Source organism: Simochromis diagramma, unplaced genomic scaffold (genome assembly GCF_900408965.1).
Source record: "Simochromis diagramma unplaced genomic scaffold, fSimDia1.1 OVJJ01000421.1, whole genome shotgun sequence".
NCBI lineage: Eukaryota > Metazoa > Chordata > Actinopteri > Cichliformes > Cichlidae > Simochromis > Simochromis diagramma.
In genome coordinates this window covers 8,026,896-8,045,738 of record NW_024387250.1, presented here as the reverse complement: position 1 = coordinate 8,045,738, position 18,843 = coordinate 8,026,896, and the positions used below count along the sequence as shown (strand labels likewise).

Below are 18,843 nucleotides of genomic sequence, written 5' to 3'. Positions count from 1 at the left end.
TCGACCAGATGCTTTTAGTAGCCAAAGCCAGCAGGCTTTGGGAAGGTCAGAATAATGAAGCCAGCTTTATTTTGTTTCATCAGAGTTGATGTAAAGCACCCACAATTTTGTTGTACATCTTCAATGACTATTCTATTCTATTCTATTCTATTTTCAATCTAAACCAGTTTTGATGTGTATTTGGGAACATTGTCCTTTTGGAACCGTCAAATTGTGCCCAAGTTTCAACGCTCTAGCTGTTGGTTTGAGGTAAAGTTGTAGAATTTGGAAGTAGTCCCCCTTTTTATTATTCCAGTCACAATATACCATTACCACTGGCAGCAAAACTATCCCAGAGCATGATGGTAACACCACCATGCTTGACAGCTGGTACAGTTTTCTTAGGTTTGACCTCATGGCTTGAACTTTGGTGATTCCTGGGTCGTTCCTGAACAGTCTAACCAATTTCCTCTCATCTGAGGTGACAATTTGGACCATTTTCCACACCTTGGCAAAGTGGTCATGAGCTGAATAACTTGTACTTAAAATTGTAAAATTGTCTGAATTGATGATCTTGGAATCTGCAGTTATTTACAAATGGCTCCAAGAGACTTTCCCAACTTGCAAAAATCTACAATTCTCCTTCTTAGATCTTTACTGAGTTTCTTGGACTTTACCATTGTTCTGAGTATTGCTCTGTCCAATGAATGCTGTCAAACAAATCCTTTTTATGCTGGCAAACAGAAACTACCAAGTTTTAGTCAATCATGATCACTAATAAAAGGTTAATAGGGCTTGGCCTTGTCAAGTTAAAATATATTGTAGAACAGAGCACCACTTATTAAAGGATTTAAATGAGTTTGCTTATATTTTTGAATCTGGGTGTATAATCTTGACCCCATTTGGTTTAGAGAAATTCTGTAAGAATGTGAGAAATTCAAACTTGTGCAGCCAATTATTGTTTTTGTTTTTTAAAAAGTCTTTAGGAGCAACAGAATCATTCCACTCTGGAAAAAGGACTGATCAAAGATATCAAAGATTTAAAGCCACAAATTATCGTGACATTCATGCCCATTATGAGCATATATAAACTTTTTACAAAAACTGCATCCCTACATAGCCAAAATACATAGTATGTGAGTTGTAGGAAGTTCAGTTTTTCTGTTGTGGACCTGATTCGTATTTGAATTAAACAACCTTTTGATTTATCGTTTTACCCTTGGAGTCTCCAAAATGTTTAAGCTTTTATTTTATAATCTTCATCCTATAGGATAAGGGTATGGTTCACTTGTAATATGCAAAGAGACAATATTATTACCACCGTCAGGGGCGCTGGCGACATCAGAGCCCATCTGTTATCGCGAGAGCGTGTTCAATGTGTTTCCGGCTGGTTGTCCGCGACGGAAGTACAGAGAGTGGACTGTTCTTTCTTTTTAAGCAGGCATTTTGAACAAAGATATCGGGTTTAGAGTTGAATGCTTACTATATTTATCGGCAAAGAGTATTGATATTGAGGTAAGATTACACAGTAATCTGTTATTTTTGTCTCTCAACCAGTGTGCCGCTTATAGTTAGCATTAGCCGACGTACGTTAAATTTACGCAATTTTAGGGCCAAGGGAACCCTGCTTGCTAATCGTTTAGCGCCATGTTAGCGCGGATGCTATATGAGACAAAACGTAAATCATGGTCTTTAGTATTTTTGTGACACAGCTTTCATTCGTTACAGGTTTTACACAGCCTACGTTAGAAGTTTGTACATTCGGCATATGCCTAATCCAGGCTAGCACGCATATTTATTCCGTTTGTCACTGAATTATAGGATTTGTGCTAACGCAAGTAGCCATTTTCCCTGTTTTGTCAACACAGATGTCGGAGGACTTGGTTAAACAGTTGAGCAACTACAAAGCCCAGCTGCAGCAAGTTGAAGTCGCTCTATCTACTGATCCAGACAATGAAGACCTTCTAAAACTCCAAAAAGACTTACAGGTTTGTTTAATTTACTCATAGTAGACAATTGCTTCTTTTAAAGCAAGGTGAGCAAGTGATGTGTTGCTGTTACTTTTAAAGTAACACAATGAAAACATAAATGAATTATTTATAAGTTTTGAATAAATGAAAAAAACACTATATAAATTAAATATTTTTTTTACACAATGTTGTTTCTGACTCAAAATTATTTGCTATCATTCAGGAGAGATGTTTCACAGATTATAGTTCAACAAGTCATTTACAACAGTTTAAATACTTACAATAATACTTACTATATATGTATATATATATATATATATATATATATATATATATAAAATAAATAAATAAATAATTTGACGCTCCCTAGTGTGTGGACTGATGTTGTGTTGTGGAAAAGAACCGATGATCTCCTGATAAGGTTTTATCCTATGTGGAGAATACCCCATTTAACAAATTACACAAATAGCATGCATTCCAACTTGTAGGAAACTGAAATGTTTCAAAAGACAATATTTTGTGTTATTCCTATTTTAATGTTTTAAAGTTCTGTCTGACTGTCTTTACAGTTGAGCTTGATTTCCTTAACTGATTAATGTTTTAAACCTTAATTGTGGGGCGTGCCACAGTGATTTATATTATGATACTTTTGCACTTTCTGTCACTCTGTTTTTATTGTTACAACTGCAGCGACTTTAAATGTTACTGTTAACTATATTTTCTGATGGAAAATGAAAATCTGATTTCCTTTTGTGTATTTTGCAGGAAGTCATTGATTTGACAAAAGACCTCCTGACCTCACAGCCGGCAGAGACTGTTGCCAAAACAAGTGGCTCGGACACAGTTCCTGTGAAGCATGGCTGGAAAGTGGGAGACAAGTGTCTGGCTATGTGGAGTCAGGACGGACAGTGAGTGTCAGCAGCCTCTTTAAATGAAAACATTATGTGTGTCCGCATACTTTTTATAGCGCTGCAATTTAAACCCTCATCTGATTTGTAGTAGCTGTTTTATTATTTACTTTATTATTTTTGTAGATGCATGTTAGTCGCACATGTCAAGTACCTACATTTCCAACTGTACTTGTTCAGTGAGTCAAGGAAATGAGATTATTTATACTGATATGGGACAGCATTGTAAAAACAATATCATAAGCAACAATTTTAGATTTAAATCCACACATTTAGCCATGTTTAAGGAAACAAGTGTACAGTTTTTTTTATAAATATATATTGTAAAAATTGTAAAAATAGAAAATGGTGTAAGATGTGTAGTTGTATTTAACAGACAGATTATATGTTAGTTTTAGGCTTTACTTATAAAGTAGAGCTGGCGTATTTGGCTCATACTCACCTGCTTACAGACGGGATTTTTTTGCAGGATTTATGAAGCTGAGATTGAGGAGATAGACCGAGACAATGGCACTGCAGCCGTTACCTTCACTGGATATGGGAATGCTGAAGTGATTCCTCTACAGAACCTCAAGGCAGTAGAGGAAGGAAAGCTTTTGGAGGAGGATGGAAGTATGAAGCCAAAGTCGAGGTATGAACAAACTCTTCTCTAACTCACTCAATGAAACTCTGTGCATATAAAACTGAACTTAAATCAAGGACAGGAATGGGAACAACTGTAATCAACCATACGGACAATTGAGACACAATTAAATGATTTAAAGCTTTAGAACTAACAACACAAGAACTTTGAAGAATTGGTGCTGCATAACTCAAAAAAGTAATTGAAGCCGAACTTAGCTTAGCTCAGTGGTTCCCAAACTTTTTTTGCTGGGCCCCCCTTTGTTTTACAAGAATAGACAGGGGGAACAAATCGTGGCAGGATCAGCCTGATATTATTTGTATCCCGCTGTAACTTTACTGTATAAAGAGCTAACATCTCCAAAATGTCCAGAGTAGTTAGTCATTACAACAAGTGTTTGTGAACTAAAAATCAAGAATGTGGGATACTGTTTGTCTGTGATTTGAAGAGCCCAGCGCGTGCTCCCGACGCAAGGGAAACCAATTCTGCCGTTGAGACCTACCTTAGCACTTGTGCAGGTGAAACCAAAGGGTAGATATGCTTCACCATATTTTCTAGTCTTTGGCTTAGAATGAAGTTGGTTTGGAAACATATTCAGCGATGCTTCATCTTCTGCTTTGCGTTTCTGTGGGCGCCCCGTGCTAGCAGTGTCCAAGCGTTGTTTTGTTTTTTGTTTTTTTTCCTTTTCATACCACGCCGGGCCCCACACTTTGGGAAGGTCTGGTTTAGCTAATCTTATTAAAAGAAAATAACAAAATTAAACTTAACTGCATGCTACTTAACACAAAAGGATGTAGCGCCATTAGAAAAAAAGTTTGTTAGGAAAAAACAATATAGAATTTTACTATCAAGCTATGGGTAACCTTTGCATCAACCGTACAGAGCAATGAAAAAGGGCAGCAAACTGCTAACAGTAAATTATAGGAACCTAAAATGATAGTTTAGCAGCCCTAAAGCAGCTGCGGCTATTAGTGTTGACGCTTGACTGGACCGTGGGACTGAAGCGGTCCAGTCAGTTGTTTTTGAAGGCAGGATGAGAAACAAGTGCAAGTACAAATCGGTAGCAGAGGCCTGCGCACACTAATTAGTCTATAAAATGGGTAAAGTGGGACTACATATGCAAATTAGCTTAAGCTAACTCTGGTACAATGCCTGGAATGGCAACATTTTGTTAATATTGTACATGTTACCTTTTCAGATAAAATTAATTATTGATGATGATAATAATAATAATAATAATGATAATAATAATAATGATGATGATGGTGATGGCACAAGGGGAAGGAGTACATTGACCCCGGGCTATAAAAGGTATGTTATAGTTTCTGTGTCAACAAGTGTGCTTGGGTGTGTATGTGACATAAATTTAGTCATAAAACTGTGAGCTTGCGCCTTCCTGAAGATAACCATCTAAAGATTGCACTACACTGTACCATCAAGAAATGATCATTTCCCTGAACCACGGTCACCCCCGTGACCGTGGTTCAGGGAATTATCATTCCCTGATAATGACCGTGGTTCAGGGGGTTGGGTCTGGAAGCACATCTTGTAACCGGAAGGTTGCCGGTTTGATCCCCAGCTCTGTCTGTAGCTGGTTGTTGTGTCCTTGGGCAAGACACTTCACCTACCATCTACTGGTGTTGGCCAGAGGGGCCGATGACGCGATATGGCAGCCTCACTTCTGTCAGTCTGCCCCAGGGCAGCTGTGGCTACAACTGTGGTTTGCCTCCATCAGTGTGTGAATGTGAGAGTGAATGAATAGTGGAATTGTAAAGCACTTTGAGTGTCTAGAAAAGCGCTATATAAATGCAATCCATTATTATTATTATTATTATTATTATTATTATTATTATAAGAAAACAATAGGAAATTCTACTATTATCCATGAAAAAAGTTTCTTTTCTCATTTAATCATCAGTTTAAAACAGTGCATATACCTGTAACAATTAGCTTTATTAGTAGAGACACATCAATCTCTACTAATAAAGAAGAAAGTAGAAAAATAAGATTGTTTCTATAAACAAGGGCTAAAATTCGAGGGACCGGAACTGGCAAATTTCCAGTATTCTTGTTCTGGAGTCGTCATTAATTGGTCATATGGCTGATTAAGAACTGGTCTGCTTCAATCATACACAACTTGTGCACAGCAGCGCAGACAAATAGTCACTTCTGCAGTCACAGCCATATGCTAACAAAGCATGGAAGTAAGTTTGCCAAAGACCACCGTGAAAACCTTTGTAACAACAAACCTAATCAGACAGCTAAATGTGGACACTCAAAAGAAGTTAACAGAGGGAAAGTAGCTCAAAGTATCAAGGACTCAAAGCCAGCCACAAGACAGCAGTCTCAGCAAGAGCAAGGGATTTAAGCTGTTAAAAGGAAAATGGTGGAGATGAATATAAACAAGAAAAGGGACAGTGTCCTGCTACCAGGCAAATTTATAGGCACATTGTAAAATGATGCAAGTATCTGAAAGTCTTTTGCTGAATAGATCTGCTGCACCTGCTTTTGGTTGGTAAGGTAAAATCTGTCAGATTCAGTTGGGTGTACAGCAACACTTCCAGTTAATTCTTTTTGTACCGCTTTCCAGTAGCAGAGCACTTTATTTTCAATAAAGTGAGAAAACATCCTTTAATTTACAGCAGTTAAAGGAAAATTCTCCCCATTTAATAAGCTCTTTATTATGAAATATGTTTTGTGTTGGAGAAAATTTTATTTTTTCTGTGTAAATGCTGTCAGTTAGAATTCTGAGAAAGAAAATTAGAATCGGGGGGAATCTGTATTGACTCTCTCTCTCTCTCTCTCTCTCTCTCTCTCTCTCTCTCTCTCTCTCTCTCTCTCTCTCTCTCTCTCTAGGAAAGAGCAGATAGCAGAGCAGAGGGAGTATAAAAAGAAGAAAGCTCAGAAGAAGGTACAGAGGATGAAGGAGCTGGAGCAAGAACGAGAGGAGCAAAAGTCAAAGTGGCAGCAGTTCAACAACAAAGCCTACTCAAAGAACAAGAAAGGCCAGGTAAGTTATTTTTAAGACTAGTGTTAGAAAACCAAGATATCGGCTTGAAACTAGTGACATGTGTCCATAGGTTACTGTTAAGTTCTTTGTAATGCATAATTAATACACATTTTCCAGTACTACATTGTTGCAACAGCTACTAATGTTGATTTCCATGTGCTTTTGTTTATTCTAGGTGAAGAGGAGCATATTTGCATCTCCAGAAAGCGTCAACGGAAAGGTGGGAGTGGGAACGTGTGGTATTGCAGACAAGCCTATGACCCAGTACCATGACACGTCCAAATACAATGTCAGACATCTAATGCCACAATGACCTGATATGACCTGTACATAATAGTCCACTGTATACTAGCTGTATCAGTGCTTTCCATTGTGTTTATACATGATTTAAGTTTCTCGAGTAAAGTAAGCTTTGAAAGTAAGTGCTTGCACACCAATGTTTTGAAATATTGTTGTAGTTTCATATATATATATTATTATTATTATTATTATTATTATTATTATTATTATTATTATTATTAGGCACAACAAATAAAATCCATATGAGGGACTTGCCCTCCATTGGAGCAAGGTCATCTATTATGTAAGAAAAGGAAATGGTGTATTAGAAAAGCCATAGAGTTTGCTGTTTGTCCACTGAGGCCAAATACCATCTGTTTTATTTATAAACATGCGCCTGTAGATGTGGTTTTTGCATTTGAGGCTGGATTTTAAACATTAACGTGTTCTAGGAAAGTCTGAATTAATAATGGTGTTGATTTTGAGTTGGCTGAATTTAAGTTTTCCCTCATGTACATATAACAGTGAAATAAACATTGTTTTCAGTTTTTAAAGATTTGATCCTTTACATCATTTCACCATCTCAGCAGTGTATTTTAGTCGTGGCCCCGTCAGGTCCTGTGGGTGGTGGCAAAGCGATGTCGTCAACATCAGGTTGCAGCTGTGAATACAACCGATTTTCTCATTTGAGTAACATGATTTTTTTTTTTCCTCTTTTCTCATGTTAGATGCTCAACATTGGTAAACTGGCTACACCACAGACCTGACTTACATGTGAAACTTGCTCTGTTCTAATACAACTCTTATAACTTTATTGAACGTTAAAAGTAGGGATTAAAATAGACATGATTGTGGTTTTTCTGTGTAGAGGTTTATTAAGATTTCAAGGGTAGTAATCAGGAACTGTAACAAAGCAGGGGACCAGCAGCACATGTTTTGCAAAAAAGTCACCTTGGATGGCTGATTAAGCACAAGAAAAACATTCTGGGGGTGTGCTTCAACATACTTCCTTAACAAAAGTCTTTTTCATAGTGCATTTTATAGTTTACCCAAACACGTTGGGGGTTACAGGTGCAAGAGTCATATACCCACTTTAAGACACAATTTGGTGGTGATCTACTTAGAAACTGGATCAGAAGAATGCAGATAAATGGTCTCATTTGGTTTCATGGATTTGAATAGCTCAGCAGTGCAATTCTTTGCGTCAAATACACATCAAATTATCAAGTCTCCAGATTTCAAGGATTTTAGCTTTTTCTGCTACGATACAAACAAAAAAGTTAAACAATGAAGTACAAACCAAAATCTGTGGTGTTTATGTGGTTCATGCTACACACATGGTTTTAAGACTCAATCAAAAGCACATTACAACATGATTAGAAAGGCTACATTCAAATACACATGCACCATAGCGTTTCGAGTCCATTACAATCATTTCACTGTTGATTATGAATAGCTGGTACTACCGCTGGAGCAAGTGGAAAACTATAATTTGGAGTTGGACGGACAGAATAATGTGCTAAACCCAGCCAACACTGAAGATCTATTAAAACTAGAGGCATTATTGCTTGAGCTTTGTGCTTGGACAAGTGCGGGATAGCTTATTACTGTCTAAAAAATTTAATTCACGCACAGTGTGAAAGCATTTCGAGTAATGCATTAAACTCCTAGTACTGCTTCAGTGGGGATTTTACATCATGTAAGTTTGGTAAACATTTAGAAACAGAAAATAATAAAAGAATTTAACAGCAAGGGTTTTTTTTTTTTTCCCATTCAAGCATGACCAAGACCTAGCTACAGTACAATTAAATATACCAAAAATAAATATTATATGCAAAATAAATTAGAATAACAAGGGTGGACTGCACCACCTGTCTGTATCTGACTGTATGTCACTTAAGAAGGGGGACACCACATGGATCGATGATGTTGGTGGGTCCTAAAGCAGAGGTTATAGAAGTATGATAAACATTTTGGAATGCAGACATTTTAGCCCTTTCCTCTGACTTGGACACTGACAAGAAGTGCTATCTGGATACATTATCCAAAGAAAAAGGGCCATGTTTTTTTTGTTTTTACAAGGCAATGGAGCGAACGTTCCCAATGGTGAGTTTCTAGCTGGTATTTGGGATTTTTTGTCTGTTTTGCTGGTTTCTGAGGATCAACTTCACTAAAGGTACAGTTTAGCCTTTAGTGTTTGACACAGGTGCATTCATGGGTCCTCTAAAGGATCACTATCAAGTGCAGGTATGGCGGCTTCAAGCTGGTAATGGGTAAAGGGACATTCGGGTGATTGATTAAGTCATCTTTTAAAGTAAGGAAACCGTATATTGCTGGAGATTTGTGGTTGTGTAAATTGGAGCCGCTTGGTTTTTGGAAGGAGACTGTTTTAGACTTTCAGACTTGAGCTGAACTTGAGGCTGGTTCTTGGGTGGAGATGTTTCATTTGTCAGGTAAAGATAGGATAGGGGCTGGTTCTTCTGATGACAGATTAGCTAAACGGTAAGGGAGACTGGAGCTGTAGGCTGGTACTTTGACAGGTAAAAGCCATAAAAGACTGCAGCTTAATGAAAGTATAGGCTGGTGCTTTAAGCAGAAAAGGCCAGTTTCAGGCTGCAAGTGGAGTAGCCCTCATCACTGGCGGAGCTCTGCCGGCTGCTATGGTCATCCAGGTCGCTTGCACCACTGGTGCTTACACTGTCCATTTCTCCATGGGAGAACTCAGTGCTTTCCACATCAACTTCAATTTCCTCTGCTCAAACACACACAGACACATAAAAAAAGCCAATGAATACAAATCAGTCTCTGCATTTGAAATGAAATGAAGCCTTTATTGCAAGTACTAACCTCTGTCAGACTCTGAGCGATCAGAGTCCATGCGGGAACCCAGGCTGTCCGTACGAACGCGCTCCCACTCTCCGTGGGTCTGCAGCAGAGCTAGCTGCCTCTGCAGGTGCCTTTGCTCCCTCTCTAAGGTCTCCAGCTGGTGCTGACTCCTCCGGTCTATCTCTTCAAGTTTCTAAAAAGTGGCACAAGTAAGAATTAAAGGCACTGCATTATGCAGAAACCTAACAACGATGTCAGGTGATCTGTGAGGTTCTTAACCATCCCAGTCGGTGTTTTCAAAAGACATTTTCAAAGATATCGTTATCACTACACCTCTGTAAATGTTCCTCATGTTTAACATAATATGGAAAGCAAGGCAGAATTCTCATGTATGCAGCGAGTTGATAATGTGGTAATATGTACATATATATGGCTGCTGTAAAATGCGATAGACCCTTCGCTTTCCAATAAATTATTTAACACAGTGACAGCAAGTTGCTGGATGGGATCTAAGGGAATAGATGGTGTCTGTGTGTGGTGGATAAAAGTGAAATATGGCTGGATGGAGAAGGAAGAGAATTCATTTTATGAGCTTCGCTATACAAATGAATCTAAAGGTCACCCCGTCCTGCTTTGGACAAGAGCGTTTTGCTTTTGGCCCTCTTAGTTTTAATTTATGCATTTAACCTTCGCCAACTTGGACTCCAGTCCAGTTTAGGTCCACTTATGATTTCCAGTAGTTTTTGTTGGATGTGTGTACTTCAAGTTGTTTACTGCAATTGTAGCTGTTAAGCTAAGAAATAACCAAAGTCCTGAAATTCAATTATGAACCTCTGTAATTATACGGATATAAGATCACATAATCCCGGTCATTACGCCCAGTTGTCCCATGAATCAAAGCTCATGTATGGAACTATAGCAGCACAGTCCGGATAATTTGCACACAAACCAGCAGTTGAACAAGATTTGCTGCTTATTCGTACATTGAAACTAATGTAATTTCTCCACAGCTGCACATTTATAGTTCCAAGTGGCAGAATGTGTCAAATGAACAGTGATTTTGGGGGAAAGTAATTAATTGAAAAAGGACTGCTTTTCCTATTGGCAAAAGCTGTGTATTACATTTCATGTAATGTCCCCTATTATATTGTTAAGATAATAAGCATTTGGGACATATTAGCTTGAAATATAAATAAAGATTTTTTTGGCTGTGACACCTGCTTCATTTTACATAAATATGACAAAAATGTATTTGTGGTATTATATTATGAAGGGTAAGACTTTTGACCTGCTAGTTCTGAGTAACGTTTAAATAGACTTGTGTGTTTGTATAATTGAATTTGGTATAATGGAGCCTCCACATAAGTGACAGTAATACTAGCCTTTCTCTCTGCAGCTCAACAGAGCTTATTATTGGTTGCACCTGCTCCACCTTTTATTGTACTGCACAACCCCTGGTTCCAAAAATACAAAGCAGCAGCATTCAAAAGCCTCATTTCCTGGATGTGAAACAGGCAAGTCCAAAGTCAACAGCTGACATCTTAGGTACTTTACTCACTAACCCCGACTGTGATAAACTCTCAGAGCCTGTTGCCAAGCCAGGATTGCTTTCATATTGTAGCCCTTAGTCATTCTTTAGCTGTTGCTCACAGCTGGAAACTGTACAGACGGGGCAAAAACACAGCACCAATTTTTCCACCAAAGTTTGATCTGAGTTTGCTTGCTGTACTCAGGGGAGCCATTGCATTGAATGTTTGAAATCTTTAAGTCTCTTTTAGTTCAGTCAGTCAACCAGTTTTAATAGCAGGATAGCTGCAGTGCTCCTAAGTCCAAGGTTAAGTGTCCCATTCTGATGTTATCCTGCAGTGTTAAAGACACAAGTTCTAATCAAAGACTTACCAAGGCTCAAAACCTTGCAAAGGTGAGCCCTGCAAACATCCCCAGGGAGATTTTTTCAAAGGGGAAGAAAAACTCAAACAACCACACAGCAGCTGCCTTAAGGTCCAATCATCTCGGGGTTCTGGGAAAAGCGACTCTGCTTGAAAAATCCCTGCTTTACATGTAAACCATCAGCGCGCAAGCATTTAGCGTTGCTTTATTGCCAGTTTATGATAAATGTTGTGTTTATCTAGTCGTATCTTCTCCTTTCCTAGTGTTTGAACTGAGTCAGTTACAATTAAAATCAAACCTTTTCATCCTGCAGCGGCTGCTGGAAATAACACAGCTCTCTCCCCCTGTTTGAGCCAATATACAAAGCAATTTGCTGTAAACACAATGCCGGCACTGCTGTTGACAGCAACAGGCCTTTTCTTTTTCTTTTATTATTCTTTTTTTTTTTACTGATAATTACCCATGACTGAATTTAGTTGCTTTGGTTTCAGAGTCCTGCTCTTAGTCACGCTTTGCCTGTATCCAGGCCTTTGAATCTCACCACTTTGCAGAAACACAGCAGACAGTTCTGTTTGATTTCAGGCCAGTTCATGCTGGCTCGCCGTCACACCACTATGGCTTGCTGGGACACATTATGTTATTAGTATCACCTGTGTTTTTCGTGCTACGACAAGTCAAAGCCCCTGCTGTGAATAAGGCCTTTTTCGGCATGTTGACTAAACGGTTATCTTGTTGCTGCTGCTTTCCCAAAACGATATTAACCAAACTATTAACACGTCGGCAGTCAGGCAGAAAAAGCACGATGTCAGTATGGTTGCATTACTACTTTTGAGAGGAAATCAGCTCTTAGTCCCATTACAGCACCATACTCCTCCCTTAGACTACCACACCTTGATATGTGCTTTGGCCTTGTTGAGCAGTCCCAGAGTGGTATGCCGACTGCAGTCTGGTCCCAGAGGAATGAGGGACTTCAACCTCTCCAAGCACAGACGAAGATGTGCTCGCCTGTAAATGACATAGAGCAATCTGCATTATTCAACATAATACATGAACAGAAAACTGACTGATGAATTTGCACAGTAATGTATTCATTTGCACTGATCCTCATCCGGTCAGATTATTACCTCCTCATCCAATTTGATTTGTATCTTATTAGAAAAAGCAAAAACTACTTGATTGTTCCTCATCAATTCTATTCAGGATGATGAGTGATGTAAGTGTTAATGGATCCTGGCACTTTATCTGTTTATCCCTTTTGCTCATAAGCTATGCCATCTGACTCCCTTACAATTAAATATGGATCTGTCTGGTCCCAGATTTAAAAACTGCCGAGGTCAGCCTGTTATTCTATTTCTGATCCACCAAAGCCTTTGAGCCTGTGGTCTGAATGAATGCAGAAACTGGCAAAGGACACTCACTATCCTTTCAAAAAAATGGTGTAAAATGTAGGTCAAGTCATGATGTCATCTCTTTTCTTCTGCATTGGCCACCATTTTGTAATAGAAAACAGTCCTTTATGAGCCTTCTTGAAGATGCTCTCTTCCTCTTTTCATTGATCATTTAAAGTGAGAATATGTCACACATGGCTGGGCATTTCATTTTAGGATAAATGTGTCCTGACATTTGTTTCAGAGCAGAGGCTGCCTCATCCTGGAGCTACAGACACAAGCTGCAGTTAGACCTGCAGCTGAGAATCTCTCACGAAGGAGCCCTGTTGTCTGGAAACAGACGGTTCTCATTTGCTGACTGGGGAAATGTCTGCACGTCCTCTAGGAACAGTGCTGCTTACATGTCCCTTATATTTGCCTCGCAAAACGCACTCTCCTATCACACACAACTCATGAAATATCAGAGTTGTTGATAAAAAGAAGGCCTTTTTTTATAATCCCATGATGATACTATGCTGACTTATAGAACTCTGGTGCGAGTCATGTTGAAAATGCATGGCCAACATATTTAGCATATGACTTAGATATGCAAACAGTTTGAAGCTCCATTTCGAAACAACCGACTGTTGAGATAAACTGCCACAGACGATTAACAACTATGGGCGTGTTGTCGTTTTTTTTCCATCCTTCATCCTCACAGTCAAGGAAATATAACTCGCAATATTTCATTGTCTTTATTTTACCCTCTTTAGTGCAGTCTTCACCTGTCTGCATTATGTGTTTATAACCTAAACATGCATATAAGTGACCTCCTCTGTGATTTTTCACTCACCTGTTCTTTTCCAGTTCATTGTGTGCCGACCTGTTGAAAATGATAAATATATAACCAGAACGGTCACATGGCTTAAATATGCAAAATACAGCATATGCATATAAATATATTTCCAGACTTTAACCTACCTATTGTGAATATTGTCCAGTTTCCTGTTCTTCAATTTGCGTTGTTTCTGTTGAAGTGAAATCTGGGTTGCGGGGTATGTTGAAGCATACCCGTGCTCACATTCTGGTGATAGAAGAAAAAAGATAAAGAGGATTAAATATGCTACAAGGAAGAAGACGGCTGGATTTGAGCAATGGCAACACATCCTTGGAATGACTAAAATTCGGTGCAATGCACAAGCACACCTTAAAAAAATTTCCATGCATATATACATATAGTTTCATTTAGAGCAAGACAATTTAAACTTATCAAGAACAGTCCAGACTGAAGAGCAAACGCTTGGAAACAGCTCTCGAGCAAGAAGAATTTAACAAATCACACAAGAACTACTGTTCCCAGAAACCTCGCCAGACACAATCCTGCACGCGATTGGTCAACTGCAGTGACACTCGCGTTGGGAACATGGATCCTGACCAATGAGAACTTTGCAATTTGTTCCATGTGGAAACCATGTGAACAACACATACAAGGAAGCAGATGCTGGCCGAGCAAACCCGCAGTTGGATTTCGAATTAGGAATTTTCATTGGAAATTAAAAAACCCACATTGCAGTCTAGATCAGAGAGGGCGTAAATGCGAGATTTCCGAGTGGATGTGATATTTTAGGAGCGCAATCTTAAAATTAGCTGTGAGGGAATGATAGAAAAAAAGAAGTATAAACTGGATGTCTCGTGTCATAAACGTCTACATGTATGAACGTAAATGCGCACACATGCATGGCTGTGCTAGTTCATATAATGAATACACTGAACCGTGCGTTATGAGCCGGGCTGCGTCTCCCACGGTCTGCAAAAACACCGGTTTTAATGGGAGCGGATCGCTGCAAGGCTATTGTTGCGAGGCTGTCTCCGCTATGCGATTGTTTCCCGACTTCCAAATTTCGGTGATTTCTGGAGTTCTTCGAGTGGTCATATTACGCAGGATAAGTGTGAGGCCGATTGAGACCGCACGGTTTCCCAGTAGCAGGTAAAACATGACGGGCTGCTGTCGGGCTGCGCGTCTTTTGTCGCCTTCGCCTCTATTGTTGTCTGCTCGGCGCATTACGTGTTAATATCCCCTGCAGCCCGTGTTTACTTACTTCCGTTGTTCTTCTCAATGTTTTCAATGTAATTGGCTGCATCGAGCAGCACTTGCACGTTCTTCATAAAAGTGCCGATTTGGTCCATTGCGGAACATTTGGAGTATATAACGTCGCTGAAAGAATAGTCGGACATCTCTCCGAAATCCTGCTGGTCCATGGACGCATCAGACTCCGACATGACCTCTTCGGGTTTCAGCTCGCTGTGATGTCTCATGTACTTTACCATTTTTTCTGTTCTTTCTTTGTTTCTTTTTTTTAACTTTAGGCTTTTGGGGGGGCTTTGACAAATACGCAGCGCTGAAATTGCTCTCCTTGTTCCGTCTGTGCGCTGAGCGGATGACTGAAATGAACTAGGCTGGATGGAATTGCAGTCCTTAGCCTCAGCCACTTGCCCTACTTGGTGGATAATCCCTCCCACTAACGCATGCACATTGCATTCATTGTCAACCGTGCCATAATAAATCCTCATTATCAATACTGCAAGAGAGTAACAAATAGCACACTTGTGTCCAGTGACATTCTGCAATAATGGCTGCTTTCATTTGTAATAAAGCTGCATTATTTTAGCTGCCATAAACTGGATAATTATGACGAATGCTCCTTTTCCCATGTGCATTCAGTTATCTCTAAATATGTATGTAAACAGAGTTTAAAAGTGAAAAAGCATTAAGATCAAACGGCAGATCTAATCAATAGTTCAACCTGGATACCGGGGACAACTGCCAGGGTTGGTCTTGGTTATAAATATGTAATCACTTGGGGCTTTTGTGTTGTTAAAGGGCCCCACATGGTCCTGCTTCAATGCTGGAACCGCACTCTATTCCCACATGCTTTTAAATGTGCTCTGTAATTAACATCTTTACACATTTGTACACTGGGATAGCAGTTTAGAGAGCTACTTGCGTCGCTTTCATGTTGCACCGCGTTGTCATCCCATCCTCACAAAAAACAGATACCTGTGCGAGATTTGAAAGCCGATTGAATGCAGTACAACATGCAGAACTCAGGTGTTTGATGTGATAATTTTAGGTGATTCGTTTACTTCCTGCTGGATTGGAAAATTGAGTTTTGTCAGGGGAGTGCGGGTGGGGAGGGGGATTCTTGGCGTAAATCAAATGAACTCATATTAGTTCAGGTGCAGTTTGTTTGCCATTATTTCCATTTAATAACCTCATTGTTTGCCCCCCTCAGCCCCTCTGGGTGTCTTTTCCTGGTTCCAAAGCAGTCTAAACTCACATCAAGATTAAAAGGAAAGTTGCAAACAAGTGAAAGGATTTTTAGGAACAGGCACAGCCAATCCTTGTGTAGAAATGTCTTTACTTTACTAAACTTTAAAGTTATCTGCCATTTTCAAAAATTAACCTTGAAATTGAACCTTTTTCGAGCTTGATGCTCCACTTCTGTTGTCCCTTTTGAGAGATTAAGAAGTCATTTTGCCCCATACTGGGAGGAATGGAAGAGAATAGAGGGGGGAAAGGGACTGCCTTTACAAGGCCAGCCATGCGTGCAGGGCTGTGTTGTGCCTCTGAGACAATGGGTGCAGATGGCTGGCCCGCTGCAGATGTGGTCTGGCCTGTAACGGACGCCTGTGAGAGAGTACACCATCCCATAGAGGCTTTAATAAGCCTGGCGAGGCCTCTCACATAGACACTGAAACAGTGACGCACACTTCAGGGACACATATTCTTGCAAATACAGGTCTGTTTTGACTCATTGGCACTGCATATTTCTCTCCTAATATGCAATAAGGCTTTTGTTACTGGAGCATGTTTAGCATATAAAACAACAACGCCAGTGTGCACTCAGACATCATCTACTGCTACGCACATGCTCAAAAGGACACACATATAGAGTGAGACATGGACAGAGAGTTCAGTGGGGGATGGAAACTGACAGCATTTTACCAGGAAAAGACTCATCTGTGCTGTGAGGCTTGTGTGCAGACTGATTCTGCGTGCTGCACACTGATAGCGACTGTGGAAAGCTGACCCGCTGTAGGTTGGTGTAGAATGTGACCCCAACTGGAGTAATCTGAAAAGCCTGAGGATTACACCAGTGGCTCAGTTGTCACAGAGGAGGCAAAGTCACACAGTGCTGGAGTGTGTATAGGCTTGCTTTTATGAAAAAGAACATGACAAAAATCACACATAAGGGAGAATAATCCATTCTGGGTGTTGTCAAAAAGGCAAATATATTTATTTTTTTAAATGCAGGGGACTCTATTTGATGTTACCCTGTTAAGATGATGTTTTCAGACTATCCATTGTACCACAGCAGTCTCCCGTTGTTTCAAAACAATAGCTGCACTTTGCCCCGAGGTCACAGTAGGACAATAAAGCAGACCAGACGTGTGTCACCTGCTCCGTCCTCTCCTTAGCACTGTCAGGATGTGGATGAGGTCAGTCGCAAGCTTTTTCCCCCCCTTATTTATTCTTAATAACCATCAGTCTTTGTTTTTACATTAAACTTAAAATCATGTTTATGTTTTCTTAATTATCTCATTTTATTGTTGTTGTTGGTGGTTTTACACAGTTAAATGCACTGCCTTAAAACTTTTCTCCCTATTACATCTCATAGAAGGTGCGATGTGTGTGTGTGTGGTTTGGGGTTTGGTGGAGGTTCAGATCCTGTCACTCCCCCCCAACATGAACACCTGTTGGAGACACCAAATCCTCTCTTTGTCTCTGCATCTCCCCCCTCTCAGTGGATTACTATGACAACGCCCATTCATATCATGGCTGAATGCTGATTATACAGCTTCACACAATTATCTCTGAATAGAATATATTGTTTTAGGGGAGCTCGCTTTTTCTTTTTTGAAATTAGATGCAGAGGCTGTGTAAACAGTTCCCAAGATATATTTAATATAAGAGGTGTTACTCCATCTGGTGAAAATGGCTCAAGTTTTGTGATACATCACTGTCCAACAACATCAAAAATCTCATGTTTAACTGATTCCCATGTAAGTACTCCACAGGGTATTTGTGCATACTTCTGCAGTAGCCAGTAGGTTTGTGAAGAGGCGATCAACTAACTAAAAGACAACATAAAATTACAATTTAATCATAGAATTAAGTAGATCTGGACAAGTTTGTGCACCAAGGTCATAATTAACAAAAGCAACCAGGAAACAGCTAAAAGTACGACTGAAATCATAAAAACAAATAAGTAATACATTTTTTTAAATGAAATGGCAAGCTAAAACTATGGATAACTAGCTAAGATTGTTCACTAGTATAAATAAGTTCCTGACATTGTTTCCCAAAAGTAAACCAGGCATTTAAAATGGTTTGCTAAAAATCTTGGCTAACCAGTTAAAATAGCAAAATATTAGCATGGATAAACTGTTGAAACTGTGAAAGTAAAGTTAAAAGAAAGAAATGCTTTATCCAAAATTTAGAAAATACTTTTATTAGAGCAATTAATAAACAAAAATATAAATACATAAAATCATATGTGGCTAAATAAAATAATAAAAACAAAACTCTATAGTGCTAGCTAAATGCTATAGATTCACAGTTTCAATAAGAGTATTGATAAACAGTTAAAATTGTTAGCCAACAGTATGGATAACAGTTGTATAATCATATTAAGGAAGTACACCCTCTTTTAAATTTGATGTTTTAGGTTTCAGGACATGAAAATATCTTGGCTTTTAACAGATATTATAATGTGATCAATGTAGTCTCACATGAACAACAACACATTACATATTATGGCTTGTAATTATTTATTTATCAAAAACTGAGCTGAAATTTAACACTGATGAAAAACTAAACACACCCCTACTTCTTCCATAGGAATTAAAAGTAGGAGCCAGGTGCTGCTAATTAGTAAGTATGAACACTTCCACTAAAAGCAGTCGTTTTTGGCAGTTTGACGGTCTGGAG

The 18,843-nt window shown here is 39.2% G+C and overlaps 2 protein-coding genes across 2 annotated transcripts; one reads left to right on the top strand and one right to left on the bottom strand.

Annotated features, from left to right (window-relative positions):
• The first annotated feature begins 1,356 nt into the window (after positions 1 to 1,356).
• smndc1 (survival motor neuron domain containing 1) lies at positions 1,357 to 7,322 on the top strand. Its single transcript, XM_040001602.1, has 6 exons — positions 1,357 to 1,494; positions 1,848 to 1,967; positions 2,715 to 2,857; positions 3,327 to 3,488; positions 6,336 to 6,489; positions 6,665 to 7,322. Exons 2-6 carry the CDS (start codon positions 1,848 to 1,850, stop codon positions 6,800 to 6,802), a joined length of 717 nt encoding a protein of 238 aa, XP_039857536.1. The 5' UTR covers positions 1,357 to 1,494; the 3' UTR covers positions 6,803 to 7,322.
• A 298-nt stretch (positions 7,323 to 7,620) lies between these two features.
• Positions 7,621 to 15,323, bottom strand: LOC120714943 (max-interacting protein 1-like). The gene is made up of 6 exons (XM_040001601.1): positions 14,951 to 15,323; positions 13,833 to 13,935; positions 13,705 to 13,734; positions 12,375 to 12,489; positions 9,616 to 9,787; positions 7,621 to 9,520 (listed from the first exon to the last, which is right to left on the bottom strand). Exons 1-6 carry the CDS (start codon positions 15,177 to 15,179, stop codon positions 9,357 to 9,359), a joined length of 813 nt encoding a protein of 270 aa, XP_039857535.1. The 5' UTR covers positions 15,180 to 15,323; the 3' UTR covers positions 7,621 to 9,356.
• Between the last annotated feature and the right edge of the window lie 3,520 nt (positions 15,324 to 18,843).

What these genes read in the sequence shown, in the direction of transcription:
- LOC120714943 (XM_040001601.1), bottom strand. Translation starts at nt 15,179, where the DNA reads ATGGTAAAGTACATGAGACATCACAGCGAGCTGAAACCCGAAGAGGTC. An exon ending in AATGAACTGGAAAAGAACAG is followed by an intron (nt 12,490 to 13,704) that starts GTGAGTGAAAAA and finishes TGTCATTTACAG; the next exon opens with GCGAGCACATCTTCGTCTGT. An exon ending in TCGCTCAGAGTCTGACAGAG is followed by an intron (nt 9,521 to 9,615) that starts GTTAGTACTTGC and finishes GTGTTTGAGCAG; the next exon opens with AGGAAATTGAAGTTGATGTG.
- smndc1 (XM_040001602.1), top strand. Translation starts at nt 1,848, where the DNA reads ATGTCGGAGGACTTGGTTAAACAGTTGAGCAACTACAAAGCCCAGCTG. An exon ending in ATGTGGAGTCAGGACGGACA is followed by an intron (nt 2,858 to 3,326) that starts GTGAGTGTCAGC and finishes ATTTTTTTGCAG; the next exon opens with GATTTATGAAGCTGAGATTG. An exon ending in CAAAGAACAAGAAAGGCCAG is followed by an intron (nt 6,490 to 6,664) that starts GTAAGTTATTTT and finishes TGTTTATTCTAG; the next exon opens with GTGAAGAGGAGCATATTTGC.